At 57.6% G+C, this 15,105-nt stretch overlaps 1 protein-coding gene across 1 annotated transcript; it reads left to right on the top strand.

Moving 5' to 3' along the window:
* The first annotated feature begins 6 nt into the window (after positions 1–6).
* Positions 7–15,049, top strand: C4A (complement C4A (Rodgers blood group)). Its single transcript, XM_058554723.1, has 41 exons — positions 7–694; positions 837–1,035; positions 1,240–1,441; positions 1,638–1,708; positions 1,794–1,882; positions 2,091–2,173; positions 2,357–2,453; positions 2,636–2,741; positions 2,844–2,985; positions 3,396–3,511; positions 3,618–3,797; positions 3,945–4,130; positions 4,275–4,460; positions 4,621–4,779; positions 5,029–5,155; positions 5,315–5,389; positions 5,682–5,879; positions 5,971–6,082; positions 6,174–6,244; positions 6,518–6,657; positions 6,767–6,976; positions 7,223–7,274; positions 7,377–7,466; positions 7,615–7,824; positions 7,990–8,065; positions 8,228–8,384; positions 8,486–8,602; positions 8,709–8,880; positions 9,108–9,340; positions 9,416–9,583; positions 9,967–10,026; positions 11,015–11,108; positions 11,188–11,374; positions 11,524–11,614; positions 11,721–11,795; positions 13,243–13,345; positions 13,506–13,595; positions 13,678–13,776; positions 13,934–14,017; positions 14,303–14,435; positions 14,599–15,049. The coding sequence occupies exons 1-41, from the start codon at positions 630–632 to the stop codon at positions 14,738–14,740; spliced, it is 5,247 nt and encodes a 1,748-aa protein (XP_058410706.1). The 5' UTR covers positions 7–629; the 3' UTR covers positions 14,741–15,049.
* Positions 15,050–15,105: the final 56 nt, after the last annotated feature.

Genomic DNA, 15,105 nt, shown 5'->3' with positions numbered 1-15,105 from the left:
TGTGTTTGGGCTCCTCGTTTGCGAGTAGAGATAAAGCCAGACTTGGGCCTGAGCTTTGCCTCGTTGTTCAGAGAGGAACAGGGACGTTGAGGTCAATTCCCCCATGGGTGGGGAGGTGAGCCTGATCTCCTAAACCATGGAATTTCTGTTGGGGCCTACAGAAAGCAAAAAGCCTCGTGTAGTTCAGTTTTTGGTGGGGTTATAGTAAGAGACAAGTGTCTTAGTACCTTGTTTTGTTAGGACCTTGACAAAGGAGCCACATGTCTCCAACCGCATGCTGAACCACATTGGGCTCTCTTATACCCATATATACTTGAGCACGCATATACATACATGCACCCACATACACCCAGTAGAGAGTGGTGCCCCGGGCACTGGGATGAAAGGGGTTAACAGGGAAGGATAGGATCTGTCTCTGGGCCATGATTTCTCCAGAGACCCAGGTGTCTGGGGTGCCCCCCCAAATACTGGGCCTAGGGCCAGTTGCATTTCTTGGCTGTCACGTGGTTTCCCAGCTCAGCTGGGCCAGGGGAGGAGCAACGTCTAGAGTCAACTCTGTTCCAAGCCCTAGGTTGACCAGAAAGGAGGAGACGGACAGACGGGTCTGATCCCTCTTGGGTTCTCCAGCCATGAGGCTTCTCTGGGGGCTGATCTGGGCATCCAGCTTCTTCGCCTTGTCTCTGCAGAAGCCCAGGTCCTGGAGGCAGGATGCTGGCATGCTTGAGCAGGAGCAGAGCTGGCGATGGGAGCGCAGGCGTGGGGGAACCTGATGGAGGATTGAGGGGTGGAGGGGCCCAAGTGGAGGCTGACTGCTGACCCTCACCTGTCTTCCCCAGGTTGCTCCTGTTTTCTCCTTCTGTGGTTCACCTGGGGGCCCCTCTGTCAGTGGGACTGCAGCTCCACGATGTTCCCCGGGGCCAGGTAGTGAAAGGATTACTGTTCCTGAGAAACCCATCCAGCAATAATGCTCCCTGCTCCCCAAAGGTGGACTTCACCCTCAGCTCAGAAGATGACTTCAAACTCTTCAGCCTCCAGGTAACTGGACGCCACTCCCTCCTGCTGCATCTCAGCACCTCCTACTCTCTTCCGCCCTGTCTTCTTGTAAATGTCTTTGTCCTGTCCCTGGCCTCCCTCCCCGCCTTTCCTCTCCACAATGGCTTCCTTCCCTGTTTCTGTCTCAGTCTCTGGCTTTTTCCTTCTGCTCTGTCTCTGACCTGCTCCCTCTCCCTCTCCTGACAGATCCCCCTGAAAGATGCACAGAGCTGTGGCCTCTTTCGCCTCCTTAGAGGTCCCGAAGTCCAGCTGGTGGCCGAGTCGCCATGGCTGAAGAACTCTCTGTCCAAAAAGACAGACTTTCAGGGCGTCAACCTGCGCTTCTCCTCTCGCCGAGGGCACCTCTTTCTGCAGACTGACCAGCCCATTTATAACCCTGGCCAGCGGGGTAAGTTAGCCCCAGAGCCTCTGCCTTTAGCTCCCTCCCAGCCCCTTCAGCGAGATAACCTGAAAGTGACGCACAGGAAGGCTGCTTAGCAAATATTTGTTCTCTTCCTCCTCACTCCCTGGAAGGGACTGGGGGACCAGGGCCCGCCTTCCCTTTGCACGTGAGCTCCTGCTCACCTCTCACCCTCCCCTCCCAGTTCGGTACCGGGTCTTTGCTCTGGATCAAAAGATGCGCCCATCCACTGACACCCTCACGGTCACTGTGGAGGTGAGTCCCTGACCTCTGACCTTCCTGATCAGCGAGGGCCACTGATCTGACCTGCCACCCATGGCCATTTCTACTCCCATCACAGAACTCTCATAGACTCCGTGTGCGGAAGAAGGAAGTGTACGCTGCCACGTCCATCTTCCAGGATGACTTTGTGATCCCAGACATCTCAGAGTGAGCTCTCCCCACCTGAGGATTGGCCCCTAGCTACACCTCCCCAGTTCCCGTTTCCCCCTGCTCTCCGCCTCCAATACAGAATCAAGTCCCGAGCTCCCCTGAGCCTCTGGTTTACCCTCACAGTCCTCTTCCCAAGGAGCCAGGCCGCTGGCTCTCCATGGCCTCTTGCGCAAGTTGGCTGAGTCCCTTCCTTGTCTGTCCTCAGGCCAGGTACTTGGAAGATCTCAGCTCGATTCTCAGATGGCTTGGAATCCAACAGTAGTGTCCAGTTTGAAGTGAAGAAATATGGTGAGAGCTGGAGACACAAGGGACAAACAGCTCCTTTCCAGAAGGGAGTAAGGGGTGGAAGGAGAGGTGGTGGGACCAGGGCAGGGTCAGGGAGATATGGGTGCCACAGCCCTGAGGGGAGAGGAGTCTTTAAAGGGTCCTTTCACCAGAGTTTGACCTCCCTACCCCTTTACCTCGGGTCAGTCCTTCCCAACTTTGAAGTGAAGATCATTCCTGGAAAGCCCTACATCCTGACAGCGCCTGGCTTTCTTGATGAAATCCAATTAGACGTCCAGGCCAGGTAACTCCCCCCACCCCCTTCACTCCCCACTGCTGGCCCTGCTCCCGGGGCTTCCCACTCAGTAAGAATGTGCTGTGAATCCCCACGTCCCTCCCTCGTCCCAGCCCCCGTCCCTCCCAGACCATTCCATTATTCCCTCCAGCCGTCACTCTACCCTCTTCCCAATCTCTCCGTGGTGACAGGTACATCTACGGGAAGCCAGTGCAGGGGGTGGCATATGTACGCTTTGGGATCCTGACTGAGGATGGTAAGAAGACTTTCCTTCGGGGGCTGGAGAATCAGACCAAGGTAGGAAGGAGGGTGCGGGGTGTGAGGAGGGTGAAAGAGAAGAAGGGGGGGAAGTGGGAGACTCAAATCTCACCCCATGTCCTGTTTTCTTCTTTGCCCCAGCTGGTAGATGGCCAGTGCCACGTTTCCCTCACAAAGGCTGAGGTTCAGGGTGCCCTGGAGAAGCTCCAGCCTTCTAAGATTAACATGGCTCACCTCCCAGGGCTGCGCCTCTACGTTGCAGCAGCCATCATTGAGTCTCCAGGTGAGTGGCTTCCCCTGATTACAACCCCAGACCCTTGCCTCTGACCTCTGAGCTGACCCTCTGTTCTTCAGCACCAATACCAGCCCCCACCCTTCTTACTTTCATCTTGGACCCAAAGCCAGAAAAGACACAGGAGACTGTCTCTCTCCAACCGTGTTTCTGGGGAAGGGGTACCTTCCCCTGTCTCAGTTTATTTTTTTTTCACCCACCCAGCTAGCCAGCAGACACATGTCGTGTACCATCTGTGTGCTGGGTCCTGTGTTGGCCTCAGCAATCATGGAGATGAATATGAGACAGCCCGTGCCCTGAGGAGTTCACTGTCTTGTGGGCAGGAAACACTCGCGCTGCGTCCCCTCTTGCTCTCCTGTTCCTCTCCTATCCTCCACCTCTCTCCACCCCTTGTCTTGCAGGTGGGGAGATCGAGGAGGCAGAGCTCACATCCTGGCGTTTTGTGTCATCTCCCTTCTCCTTGGATCTTAGCAACACCAAGCGACATCTCGTGCCTGGGGCCCCCTTTTTGCTGCAGGTTTCTCCTGGAGGGAAAGGATGAACAGGAGAGGGGGGTGTTGGTCAGAAGGGCACAAGGCCTCACTGACCACTCTCTTTTACCTGCCCCTCCCCTACCCACCCAGGCCCTGGTCCGAGACATGTCAGGCTCTCCTGCCTCTGGCATTCCTGTCAAAGTTTCTGCCAAGTTGTCTTCTGCTGGGTCTGTTTCTGAAACCCAGGCCCTTCAACAAAATACGGACGGGAGTGGCCAAGCCATCATCCCCATCGTTGTTCCTCAGACCGTGCTAGAACTGCAGCTCTCGGTAGGACTCTTCCTCTTCATGGGAGAGGGCGGGCGAAGGAAAGAAGGGCCAGCTGGGCCCCTGAGGATCCATGTCCCAGGACGGGGGCACAAACTGGGTGCCTGGGTCCTTGCCACTGACTCTGCCCCCACCTGCCCCTCTTTCCAGGTGTCTGCGGGCTCCCCCTATCCAGCCTTAGCCAGGCTAACTGTGAGAGCCCCACCCTCAGGAGGCTCTGGGTTTCTGTCCATTGAGCGGCTGGATCCTCGACCCCCTCACGTCGGGGACACCCTCAACCTGAACCTGCGAACTGTGGGCATCAGTGCGCCCAGCTTCTCTCATTACTACTACATGGTGTGTATGAGCCGGGTTGTAGAGCAGGGCAGGGGTGCAGGGAGGGGCTCAGGCAGGAAAGAGCCCTTGTGTGGGGCAGTGGTTTCAGGGCTGGGGTGTGCAGTGAGGAGGAATCTACTCTTGCCCCTCCTCTTCTTGGCCCAGATCCTATCCCGGGGCCAGATTGTGTCTGTGAATCGAGCGCCGAGGAGGACCCTGACCTCAGTCCCCGTGTTTGTGGACCATCACCTTGCACCCTCCTTCTACTTTGTGGCCTTCTACTATCAGGACGGCCTCCCAGTGGCCAACTCTCTGCGCGTGGACGTCCAGGCCGGCACCTGTGAGGGCAAGGTAATTGGCATCGGGAGAGACAGTGTGTGTATGTATTGGGGGTTAAGAGAGAAAGAAGACAAGGTGATTGTGAACAGGGCATGGATTTAGTTTGGGGTGCACTGAGGATGCACTGAAAGAAACTCTCCCCACTCTGTCCCCCACTTCCCACCTCTGCCAGCTGGAGCTAAATGTGAACAGTGGCAAGGAGTATCATCCTGGGGAGACGATGAAGCTCCACGTACAAACCGATTCTCCAGCCCTGGTGGCGCTGGGAGCTGTGGACACGGCTCTGTACGCTGTGGGTGGCAGGTCCCACAAACCCCTCGACATGGGCAAGGTTTGTCAAGACCCTCTCCCCAGCCCTCCCTCCCTGCTGCGGCTCATTCTCCTGCCACCCTGAGCCCAGCCCCTAAATCTCACTCCTGCTCCCCATGGACTCCTCCCAGTCGTCCCACAAGCCTTGGCCCCTGCGGTCTCTATTTCCCCACTCTCTGTGTCTCTTTCATAGTTGTCCATACCCTGCCCTCTCACCAGTCCTGCCCCTCAGCCACTCTTGTCTCCATGACATCCCTGCCTTTTCTTCTAGGTCTTTGAAGTTATGAACAGCTATAACCTTGGCTGTGGTCCTGGGGGTGGGGACACTGCCCTTCAGGTGTTCGAGGCGGCTGGTCTGGCCTTTTCTGATGGAGACAGCTTGACCTCAGCCAGAAAGAGTGAGAACAGCAGAGAAAGGGGAGTGGGTGGTGGGAAGATAAGGAAGACGAGGGGCCTGAGGAAGTAAGATAGGAAGACGAGGGGTGGGAAGGGGAGCAGGGAGGGGAGGTGGGAGGCCACCTACCCTACAGCTTGGCTGCAGTCTTGCTCTCTGCCAGGTCTGAGCTGTCCCAAGGAGACGAAAACCCGGAAAAAGAGAAACGTGGACTTCCAAAAGGCACTTAATGAGAAGCGTGAGTTGGGGGTGGCTGTGAAGCAGCATAAGCTCTCCACTTGGGCCCAAGGGTCAGGATGAGGGGTCTCCCTCTTAATTCCTCTATTCCTCTGAGTGAGCCAGTCTTTGGTATTTGGGGCCAGAGATCCAAGTTCTGGGGTTGAAGGTGGATGGGAGGGAGACTCTCTCCAATGGCCTCTCTTGAGTTCCTGGTCTCTCAGGGTGAGTCTTTGTGTATCTAGAGGTCAGGGTGAGGGGTAAGGTGTGTCTCCTTTCTGTTCCCTCGTGCATACCGTCATTTGGCCCCGCAGTGGGCCAGTATACTTCCCCTGTAGCCAAGCGCTGCTGCCAGGATGGGCTGACACGGCTGCCCATGGCACGCTCCTGTGAGCAGCGGGTGGCCCGTGTGCAGCTGCTGGCCTGCCAGAAGCCCTTCCTGTCCTGCTGCCAGTTTGCTGAGGGCCTGCGCAAGAAGATCCGGTTGGGGGGCCAGCGGGGCCTAGCCCGAGGTGAGGGGCTGGCTGGGGCTGGGGGACAGGCAGGGGTGCCTGGAAGGGCAGAACGGCCCCCTCCTCATTCCCCTCCACCGTGGTCCCCCAGCCATGGAGATCCTGCAGGAGGAAGACCTGATGGATGAAGATGACATTCCCGTGCGCAGCTTCTTCCCAGAGAACTGGCTCTGGAGAGTGGAAACCGTGGACCGCTCCCTCCAGTGAGAGCTTGGGGTGGGCTGGGTCTTGTCTCTGGGCCATGTCTGGGGCCAGCCCAGGGTGTGACAGGGCTTCTCACCTTTCCCACCACAGATTGTCACAGCTGCTCCCTGACTCTCTGACCACGTGGGAGATCCATGGCGTGAGTCTGTCCAAAGGCACAGGTGAGGTCGTCCTGCCTGAGCCACAGGCCGCCCCTCTTCCATCCCCCCTCAACCCTGGCTCCCTGCTTAGCCTTTTGCTTTTAGTATAGGAAGGCAGGGGCAGAGACCTGGGGAAGTCTGTACCAGTGTGCACTTGGGCTGGGAGGCTAGAGGGCAGGGGTGGGTGGGAGCCAGAGCTGGGTCACCCCTGCCTCTCCCACCTGGGACCCTGCAGGCGTGATGTCCCCAGGCCTCTGAACTCTGCCCCCTCCCTCACACTCCGTCATCCATCAGGCCTGTGTGTGGCCACCCCGGTCCGGCTCCGAGTGTTCCGTGAATTCCACCTGCACCTCCGCCTGCCTGTCTCCGTTCGCCGCTTTGAGCAGGTCGAGCTGCGGCCTGTCCTCTACAACTACCTGGATAAAGATGTGACCGTGAGGCCCCTCAGGAGCACACAGATGGGTGGGTGGGGGCTGAGGCACGTGAGGGGTGGGGAGCCTAACTGGGCTGGGGCTCTGGCCATCCCTGTCTTCCTGCCCCCAGGTGAGCGTCCATGTGTCCCCAGTGGAGGGGCTGTGCCTGGCTGGGGGCGGAGGGCTGGCCCAGCAGGTGCTGGTGCCTGCGGGTTCTGCCCGGCCCGTTGGCTTCTCTGTGGTGCCCACGGCGGCTGCTGATGTGTCCCTGAAGGTGGTGGCTCGAGGGTCCTTGGAGTTCCCTGTGGGGGACGCGGTGTCTAAGGTTCTACATGTTGAGGTGAATAGAGCACCCCTGAATCCAGATCCCAGGCTCCCAGATTTGCCCCCTACCCCTGGCACCCTCTCTGCTGGCCAGGCCAGAGGCCTAACACCCAAACCCAATGCCTTGGTCTGTTTACATCTTCTACAATTCTGATCCAACTCTGTCCCTGAAGTTCAAACTCCAGCTTCTAGGGAGTCTGCACTAGGAGGGGCAGGCTGTAGTCCTGTGTGATCTCTCACGGCTGTGTTTCCCCCGAGACAGAAGGAAGGGGCCATCCACAAGGAGGAGATTGTGTATGAACTCAACCCCCTGGGTGAGTGATGCCTGCCCTCAGCCATCAGTGTCCTAAAGGGGTTTATAGACAGCAGGGCGTGTGGACAGTAGGACATACTGCCTATTTCCCCCATCTTCCCAGACAACCGACGCCGGACCTTGGAAATTCCTGGCAACTCTGATCCCAATGTTATTCCTGATGGAGAGTTCAGCAGCGTTGTCAGGGTCACAGGTGGGAGTGTCCTCCAGTCCATTCCCAGTGGCCACCCTTGGATTCATGTGAAACCGTGGACCCCTGTTTGATCCCATGATCCCATGACCCTCTGAACCTGGGTCTCCAGACCTGTTGTCTGATCCTTAATCCTCTTTCTCTCCTATAGCCTCAGATCCATTGGATGCTTTGGGCTCTGAGGGGGCCTTGTCACCAGGAGGCCTGGCCTCCCTCCTGAGGCTTCCCCAGGGCTGTGGAGAACAAACCATGGTCTACTTGGCCCCCACCCTGGCTGCTTCCCGCTACCTGGACAAGACAGAGCAGTGGAGCAAGCTGCCCCCTGAGACCAAGGACCATGCTGTGGATCTGATCCAGAAAGGTTCTGGGTGCAGGAGCAAGCAGGAGCGGGGGCTGGGAGAGGGCAATTAATGGAAAATAGGTAGCCCAGGTGCTAGAGGGGGGCAGAGAGGGAATGGGGAGCATGGCCACGGGCATAAATAGTGGGAGAGTGAGCGTCACTTTAGCAGCCACCTTTCTCCCCAAGGCTACATGCGGATCCAGCAGTTTCGGAAAACAGATGGTTCCTATGGGGCTTGGTTACATCGGGATAGCAGCACCTGGTGAGGTTGGGAGAGTGGTTTTGGGTCTCTGAGAGGGGCCAGGGCTGGTGGGGGCAGAGCCAAGTACAATGGGAGGGTGAATGACCAGGTGTCTGGGGGAGTGGGGCCGTGTCCCCTGTAGGGACCAGTCCCTATCCCCAGCCATCGCTTCGTCTCCTCTAGGCTCACTGCCTTTGTGCTGAAGGTACTGAGTTTGGCCCAGGAACAGGTGGACGGCTCACTTGAAAAGCTGCAGGAGACGGCCACATGGTTGCTGTCCCAGCAGCAGGCTGACGGTTCATTCCAGGACCCCTGTCCAGTTATCCACAGGGACATGCAGGTACGGGGCTGGGAGGCTGGGCCGAGGAGCACAGGTAGGAAGACTCTCCCTGCCCCTTCCTGTTCTTGGTTGACAACTTCTTTTCTCCCCACTTTGACTAGGGGGGCTTGGTGGGAAATGATGAGACAGTGGCGCTCACCGCCTTTGTGGTCATCGCCCTTCATCATGGGCTGGCCGTCTTCCAGGACGAGAATGCACAGCAGTTGAAGCAGAGAGTGGTAAGGGCACCCACGGGTCTGCCTTTCACTGGCCCCCAGCTTTCTCCCTTTCTCCTCAGGAACCCAGATGTCCAGTCCCCAGACCTTCTTCCCCACTTTCTCCTAGGAAACCTCCATCTCAAGTGCAAACTCATTCTTGGGGGTGAAAGCAAGTGCTGGGCTCCTGGGTGCCCACGCGGCTGCCATCACGGCCTATGCGCTGACGCTGACCCAGGCCCCTGAGAACCTGCGGGATATTGCCCACAACAACCTCATGGCCATGGCCCAGGAGTCTGGTGGTGAGAGTCGAGGGTGTCCCGGCAGTGAGCATGGGGCTTGAGGGACCTTGGGAGCCATGAGTGTGCCCAAAGGGAGAAATTGAATGAAGACCCTGGGAAGAAATGAAAGCTTAAGCAGGGATGATTGGGGTAGGACCAGGAAAGCCTGATGGGGAGCGTCACAGGGCCCGGTAACTGGGACCCCCCCTACCCACCTGCCTTTACTGTGGGTCTCCCTTCATTCTCAGATAACCTGTACTGGGGCTCAGTCGTCACTTCTCAGAGCAATGTCGTGTCGCCCACGCTGGCTCCTCACAGCCCAGCAGACCCTGTGCCCCAGGCACCAGCCCTGTGGGTTGAAACCACAGCCTATGGCCTGCTGCACCTGCTGCTCCGGGAGGGCAAGGCGGAGATGGCCGACCAGGCTGCAGCCTGGCTCACCCGCCAGGCTGGCTTCCAAGGGGGATTCCGCAGCACTCAGGTAGGGGCTGCCCTGGGGCTCTGTTGTGGGGAGGTCTTGAGACCAAGTGCCTGAATCCTGGCCCATCCTCCCCAGGACACGGTGATTGCCCTGGACGCTCTGTCAGAATACTGGATCGCCTCCCACACCACCGAGGAGAAGAGGCTTAATGTGACTCTGAGCTCCCTGGGCCGCAATGGGTTCAAGTCGCATGTAATACAGCTGGACAACCACCATACTCGGGGGCTGGAGGAGGAGCTGCAGGTGAACCACTCCCTCACCTGGGTTGCCATGACACCTGGGCCTACTGCGGCCAGGCCAGAAGCCATCCCCAGCCCCCACCCCTGCAGTATCCCCACAGCACCTCTCCCTGATATCCTTGTGGGAAGACTTACTGGCTGTGTTATCTGGAGGAAGTCACCCAGCCTCTGAGCTTCGTTTTTCTCATCTGAAAATAATATATACAGAGTCTACCCAGCAGGGTTTTTAGAAGGCTAAAGTGAGATAATGCACAGGAAGGTGCAAACTTTGTGGAAAGTGAGGTGGAGTGAAGAGGCGGGGTTGTTTTTAGGGAGGAGGTAAGTTGGAACAACAGTGTGCCCTCCTCTGCCCTTCTGACATCTCTCTCCCTTTTCTGTTCCTGAAAGTTTTCCTTGGGCAGCAAGATTAATGTGAAAGTGGGAGGAAACAGCAAAGGAACCTTGAAGGTGAGAGCCGGCAGCAGTGACAGCCAGGGCCCAGCAGGGAGGAGCCAGGGTCTTGAGTGGGAGACCTGTGGGCAGAGCTCATGGTTGGGGAAGGGGGAAGACACCCCACGGTAGGCATTCCCTATGCTCTGTCCTGGCCGTTTTCCCCTCACTCTGGTTTCCACCCTCTCTGGGCACCTGTCATTTCCTTTACCTGCTCAGTGCTCATGGCCTACACACCCAGCCCCTCAACCCAGGCCTCTCCCCTGAGCCCTCACCAGACATGTCCCAAACCCCTTCTTCCTCCTGTGTCCCCTCACCTGGCTGATGGAGCCCCTTCCCCACAGGAGTCCAGCCACCACTCTGAAGGGCGTCTTAGTGCCCCCCCAACCCAGGCCCCTCCTTATGGCCCCAGTAACTCCTCCTCTGCTCCTCTGCTGCCGGGGCTCTTGTCACTTATTTCCTGGACTCTGTTCTAAGATGGTCTTGGAACTTCTCCCTCCCCCACATCTCACCCCTCTGATCCATTGTCCACACTGCAGTGAGATTGACCTTCTGAAAACACCAGTCAGATTAGCCTTGGAGAAAAGTCAGGCTCTTCCATGCACAAGATTGGGCCCCTGCCCACCTCCCTGGCCAGACAGATCCACTCATCTACACAGATCTCCTTGACTTGAATGGCCGACCCCTGCTTCTTGTCCCATGTGACAAACTCATTCTTCTCCTTCAGACCTCAGCCGGAAGCCTCTCCTGAACTTTCCATTCCAGCCTCCTCTGTGCACTGTGTAGAGTGCTTGCCCCCGAGGGCAGGTCCTTGTTCCCCCCTCTGTCTCACGTCTAACCCAACACCTGGGCCCAGGCATATTTCTGGACTTGTCAGGGAGCAGGATGAGAAGGGGCTGAAGGCCTCGAGTCCCTTAGCCCGGGGAGATGCCCTTAAGTGTGGCCCTGGAGAGAGGTCTGTGGCCCCAAATGTCCCGTGTCTTGTCCCTGCCCCTTGCTGAGCCAGGTCCTTCGTACCTATAATGTCTTGAACATGAAGAACACGACCTGCGAGGACCTTCAGATTGAAGTGACAGTCATGGGCCACGTTGAGTACACGAGTGAGTGTTGGGGTCAGAGGCCATGGGGCCCTGAGGGGGCTGGTGCCAGGGGTCAAGCCACAATGCCATCCCTGTGCAGTGGAAGCAAATGAGGACTACGAGGACTACGAGTATGAGGAGCTTCTAGCTGGGGACGACCCAGGGGCCCATTCCCAGCCAGTGACGCCCCTGCAGCTGTTTGAGGGGCGGAGGAGCCGCCGCAGGAGGGATGCACCCAAGGTGGCCGAGGAACAGGAGTCCAGAGTGCAGTACACTGTGTGCATCTGGTGAGCGCTGGGGCCGCACTAGGCGCGGGGGCACTGCTGGCCAAGGGGGGAGGCAGGACTGAGGCTGGGGCTGGGCATCTGCAACCCAGCACGGGCATCTGCAACCCAGCACGGGTGGAACCCAGACAACAGGGCAAGTCTTTCTGCAGGCGGAATGGCAAGGTGGGGCTGTCAGGCATGGCCATCGCAGACATCACCCTTCTGAGCGGATTCCATGCCCAGCGATCGGACCTGGAGAAGGTGTGGTCAGCCACCCAGAGGGACCCCTGGTGCCCTCAGGAGCCCTGAGGCTCCTCACCTCAGGGCCCAGGGCCACCTGCCTGTGACCGTCTCCCCTTCCCCACAGCTGGCCTCCCTCTCTGACCGTTACGTGAGTCACTTTGAGACTGAGGGCCCCCACGTCCTGCTGTACTTCGACTCGGTGAGCAGGGAGAGGTGACACAAGAGGGAATTGATGGCACTGGGTTTACTGAGCATGTGTTATGAAGTTTCCTACAAGACACTGTATCAGCGGCCAGTGTTCCTAGAAAGAACTTGTGATGTGGGCAGGGAGACAGGACCAGAGTGTGCCAGAGCAGAGTTAGGGGCGGGCCACCAGGGAGGCAGCGCTGCCTGCAGGTGGGCAGGGGCTGAGCCCCTAGTGTGGCCTGGGGGGCCAGTGCCAGTCAGCAGGGAGTGCCTGAGAGTGAGCCTTCTGTAAAGATGAATTTATTCAACCTGAGGGGCTGCTTTGCTTTTTCTTTTGACCTTCCTAGTTTTTTTGTGTGTTTGATATTAAAGTGTATTTTCTTTTATAAAGTGATCGTGGTCATCGATGAGTTATTTTTGTCTTTTTGTGGCCTTGTGTGGCTGAAACAATTATCAGCCCTCTGATGGCCCTCCAATTTTTTTTGAACATTTACTGTAACCTCTTGGAGAAAATATGGAAAGGGCATGTTAATACTCGAACACCATTAGCCTGACGTTTGTGGGTCGGAGAAGACCCCTTTGCGCAGTGTGTGCACAGGGGCCAGACCCTATTAGCCTGAGAAGCCAAGCAGAGGAGTCTGGTTGAACACAGTGGAAAATGAGGAGCCAGGAAGATTTCTGGGCCGGGAGCTGACCATGCAGCAGCCTAGCTTAGGAGGAAACTGGCAGGGTACCAGGCTGGACTGGACCAGTGTGGGAATGAGGAGAGGGGTCTGGGCCTAGGACATGAGCGGTGGGCTCATGGAGGACAGGTGGAGCAATAGCACCTGCCATTAGGTTCTGGCAGATAAAGGAGGCCCCAGTTGTATCAGTGACAAAGCGAGGGATCAGGAGGGTGAGTGGGTGTGGGGGCAGGCAGAGTAAACTTGGAGAACTTATGTGTCCTGAAAACAATCCTAATGCAAGAAAAAGGCTGAGTGTTCGGTTTGAGAATCATCAGCCTGGAAGGGCTAGGTGACAGCTGGGGAACGTTTGAGATCTCCACAGGGAAGCACAGAGGAAGGGAAAAGGAAGGGAAGAGCCAGGGCCAGGGACTGTGCCTCTGGGAAGGAAGGAAAGGGAATGTCAGAAATGACCAGGTCAGAACCAGGGATGGTCCAAAAGCTAAGCCTGAGCTTAGGGAGAGTTTCGTGTGGAATATGTCCATGATGTGAGACTCTGCAGAGGGGACCGGGGCACTGGAGACTGGGATGAGGTCACCATCTTGACAGTGAAGTCAGCCGAGACCTTGGGAGGCAGTTTTTAGAGTTACCGGAAGGTAACAGAATGTGAAGGACACTGAAGATAAGATCAACAGGGATGAAACAGAGGCAGGCCAAGGAAATGCAGCACAGCAGCCTGCAGGGCCCTGGGGGTGAGTCCCTGACCTCTCCCCATCCCCTCTCCCACCCCCATGCCAGGTCCCCACCTCCCGGGAGTGTGTGGGCTTTGAAGCTGTACAGGAGGTGGCCGTGGGGCTGGTGCAGCCGGCTAGCGCGACCCTCTATGACTACTACAACCCCGGTGAGCACTGCGGGACACTTGGAGGTTTGGGATAGGTTGCCCTGACGTGGGACATCAGGAACTGGGGCTGTGAAGGGTGGCAGGGGGTCCTGTGGCTCCATGGGATGGGGGAGGCAGAGAGGTGGCATGTGCCCTAACTCCTCTGTCTGCTTTTCTCCAGAGAACAAATGTTCTGTGTTTTACGGGGCACCAACTAAGAGCAAATTCCTGTCCACATTGTGCTCTGCTGATGTCTGCCAGTGTGCTGAGGGTGAGACCCAGGGCCTGGGGACAGGGGTGGGAAGACGGCATGGCTGGGGCCCACACAGTCTCATCTGGATCCCTGACTTCAGGGAAGTGCCCTCGACAGCGTCGTGCCCTGGAGCGGGGGCTACGGGATGAGGATGGTTACAGGATGAAGTTTGCCTGCTACTATCCCCGCGTGGATTATGGTCAGTCTTCCCCCCGCCTGACCTGCCCTCAGGGTCTCTTTGGTTGTGTCTGCTTCTCTCAGGCCTGCAGGTGGCCTCTTTGCTCTGACACCAACCTGCAGCCCTCTCAGCCTCGGGGTAACTAACCTTCCCTCTTTTCTCCTAAACTCCCTCTTAGGCTTCCAGGTTAAGGTTCTCCGAGAAGATGGCAGAGCTGCTTTCCGCCTCTTTGAGACCAAGATCACCCAAGTCCTGCACTTCAGTATGAAGGGAATGGATTGGGGGGTGGGGCACGGGAATATAGGGGAGCTGAAGTCTGGGTTTGAGACCTGGCCACCTGGAATAGTGAAAAGTTAGATGAGCCTGAGCTCAAAGCCTCTCAGCCTCTTAGAAGCTCTGGGCTTATCCATAAATAGGAAAACAGTAGCGCCTCCCTGTTGCAAGTGGTGAGGGTTAAGTGAGAGGATTTATGCAAAGTCCCTCAACCCATGCTCATCCTGTACCTTCTCTTCCCCTCCGACAACTCTTGTGCACGTTATCCCCTCAGCCAAGGATGCCAAGGCCACTGCTGGTCAGACCCGAAACTTCCTGGTTCGAGCCTCTTGCCGCCTTCGCTTGGAACCTGGGAAAGAATATTTGATCATGGGTCTGGACGGGGCCACCTATGACCTCAAGGAAGAGTGAGTTACCTGGGCGCCTCGGTCTCTAGCTCTCCTCACACCTCACGAGGGAATGGATCCCCAGTGCCTAGGCCCTGCCCCATCAGAAGCCAGGTGCCTCGTGCTCTCCTCTGCCACCTGCCCATCCTCCTGACCCCTGCTGACTGCCCCTTTGTCCCTGCAGTCCCCAATACCTGCTGGACTCAGACAGCTGGATCGAGGAGATGCCCTCTGAACGCCTGTGCCGGAGCACCCGCCAGCGGGAAGCCTGTGCCCAGCTCAGCGACTTTCTCAAGGAGTATGGCACCCAGGGGTGCCAGGTGTAAGGGCTGCTCCCCCACCTCCCCCAGGAGGAGCCTGAGCTGGGGAAGGGTGATGCCTGGATTGTTGCTGTGCCCAGTCCCCTGAACATAGCCCCAGGGCAGGGCCAGAGATTCAATAAAGGCCTTTGGCAGCAAAGCGTCAGTGTGTGTCTCCAGGACTGAGAGCTGTGCCCCCACCTTCCCTTCCAGGTTCTGGGGGGCCCAGGCCGGGGTTTGCAAAATCGTAGGCTTTCAGAGCCTGGATGACCCTGGAGGTGTCCAGCTCTGCCTGAACCCTCCCAGATGGCTCACTGGGAGCTCAGTCCATCATAGGACCACCTCGAGCAGACTTGTGACCCAACAGCCTGCACCCTGAGGATCCAGCGTCC

This window comes from Diceros bicornis, chromosome 14, assembly GCF_020826845.1.
Source record: "Diceros bicornis minor isolate mBicDic1 chromosome 14, mDicBic1.mat.cur, whole genome shotgun sequence".
Taxonomy (NCBI): domain Eukaryota; kingdom Metazoa; phylum Chordata; class Mammalia; order Perissodactyla; family Rhinocerotidae; genus Diceros; species Diceros bicornis.
The sequence above is the reverse complement of the archived record's forward strand: the minus strand, read 5'-3'. Positions and strand labels throughout refer to the sequence as shown.

Excerpts from the sequence above, each read along its gene's own strand:
- C4A (XM_058554723.1), top strand. The coding sequence starts at position 630 with ATGAGGCTTCTCTGGGGGCTGATCTGGGCATCCAGCTTCTTCGCCTTG. Across the intron at positions 4,461-4,620 it reads CCGGCACCTGTGAGGGCAAG|CTGGAGCTAAATGTGAACAG; the intron begins GTAATTGGCATC and ends CACCTCTGCCAG. Across the intron at positions 14,018-14,302 it reads CACCCAAGTCCTGCACTTCA|CCAAGGATGCCAAGGCCACT; the intron begins GTATGAAGGGAA and ends TTATCCCCTCAG.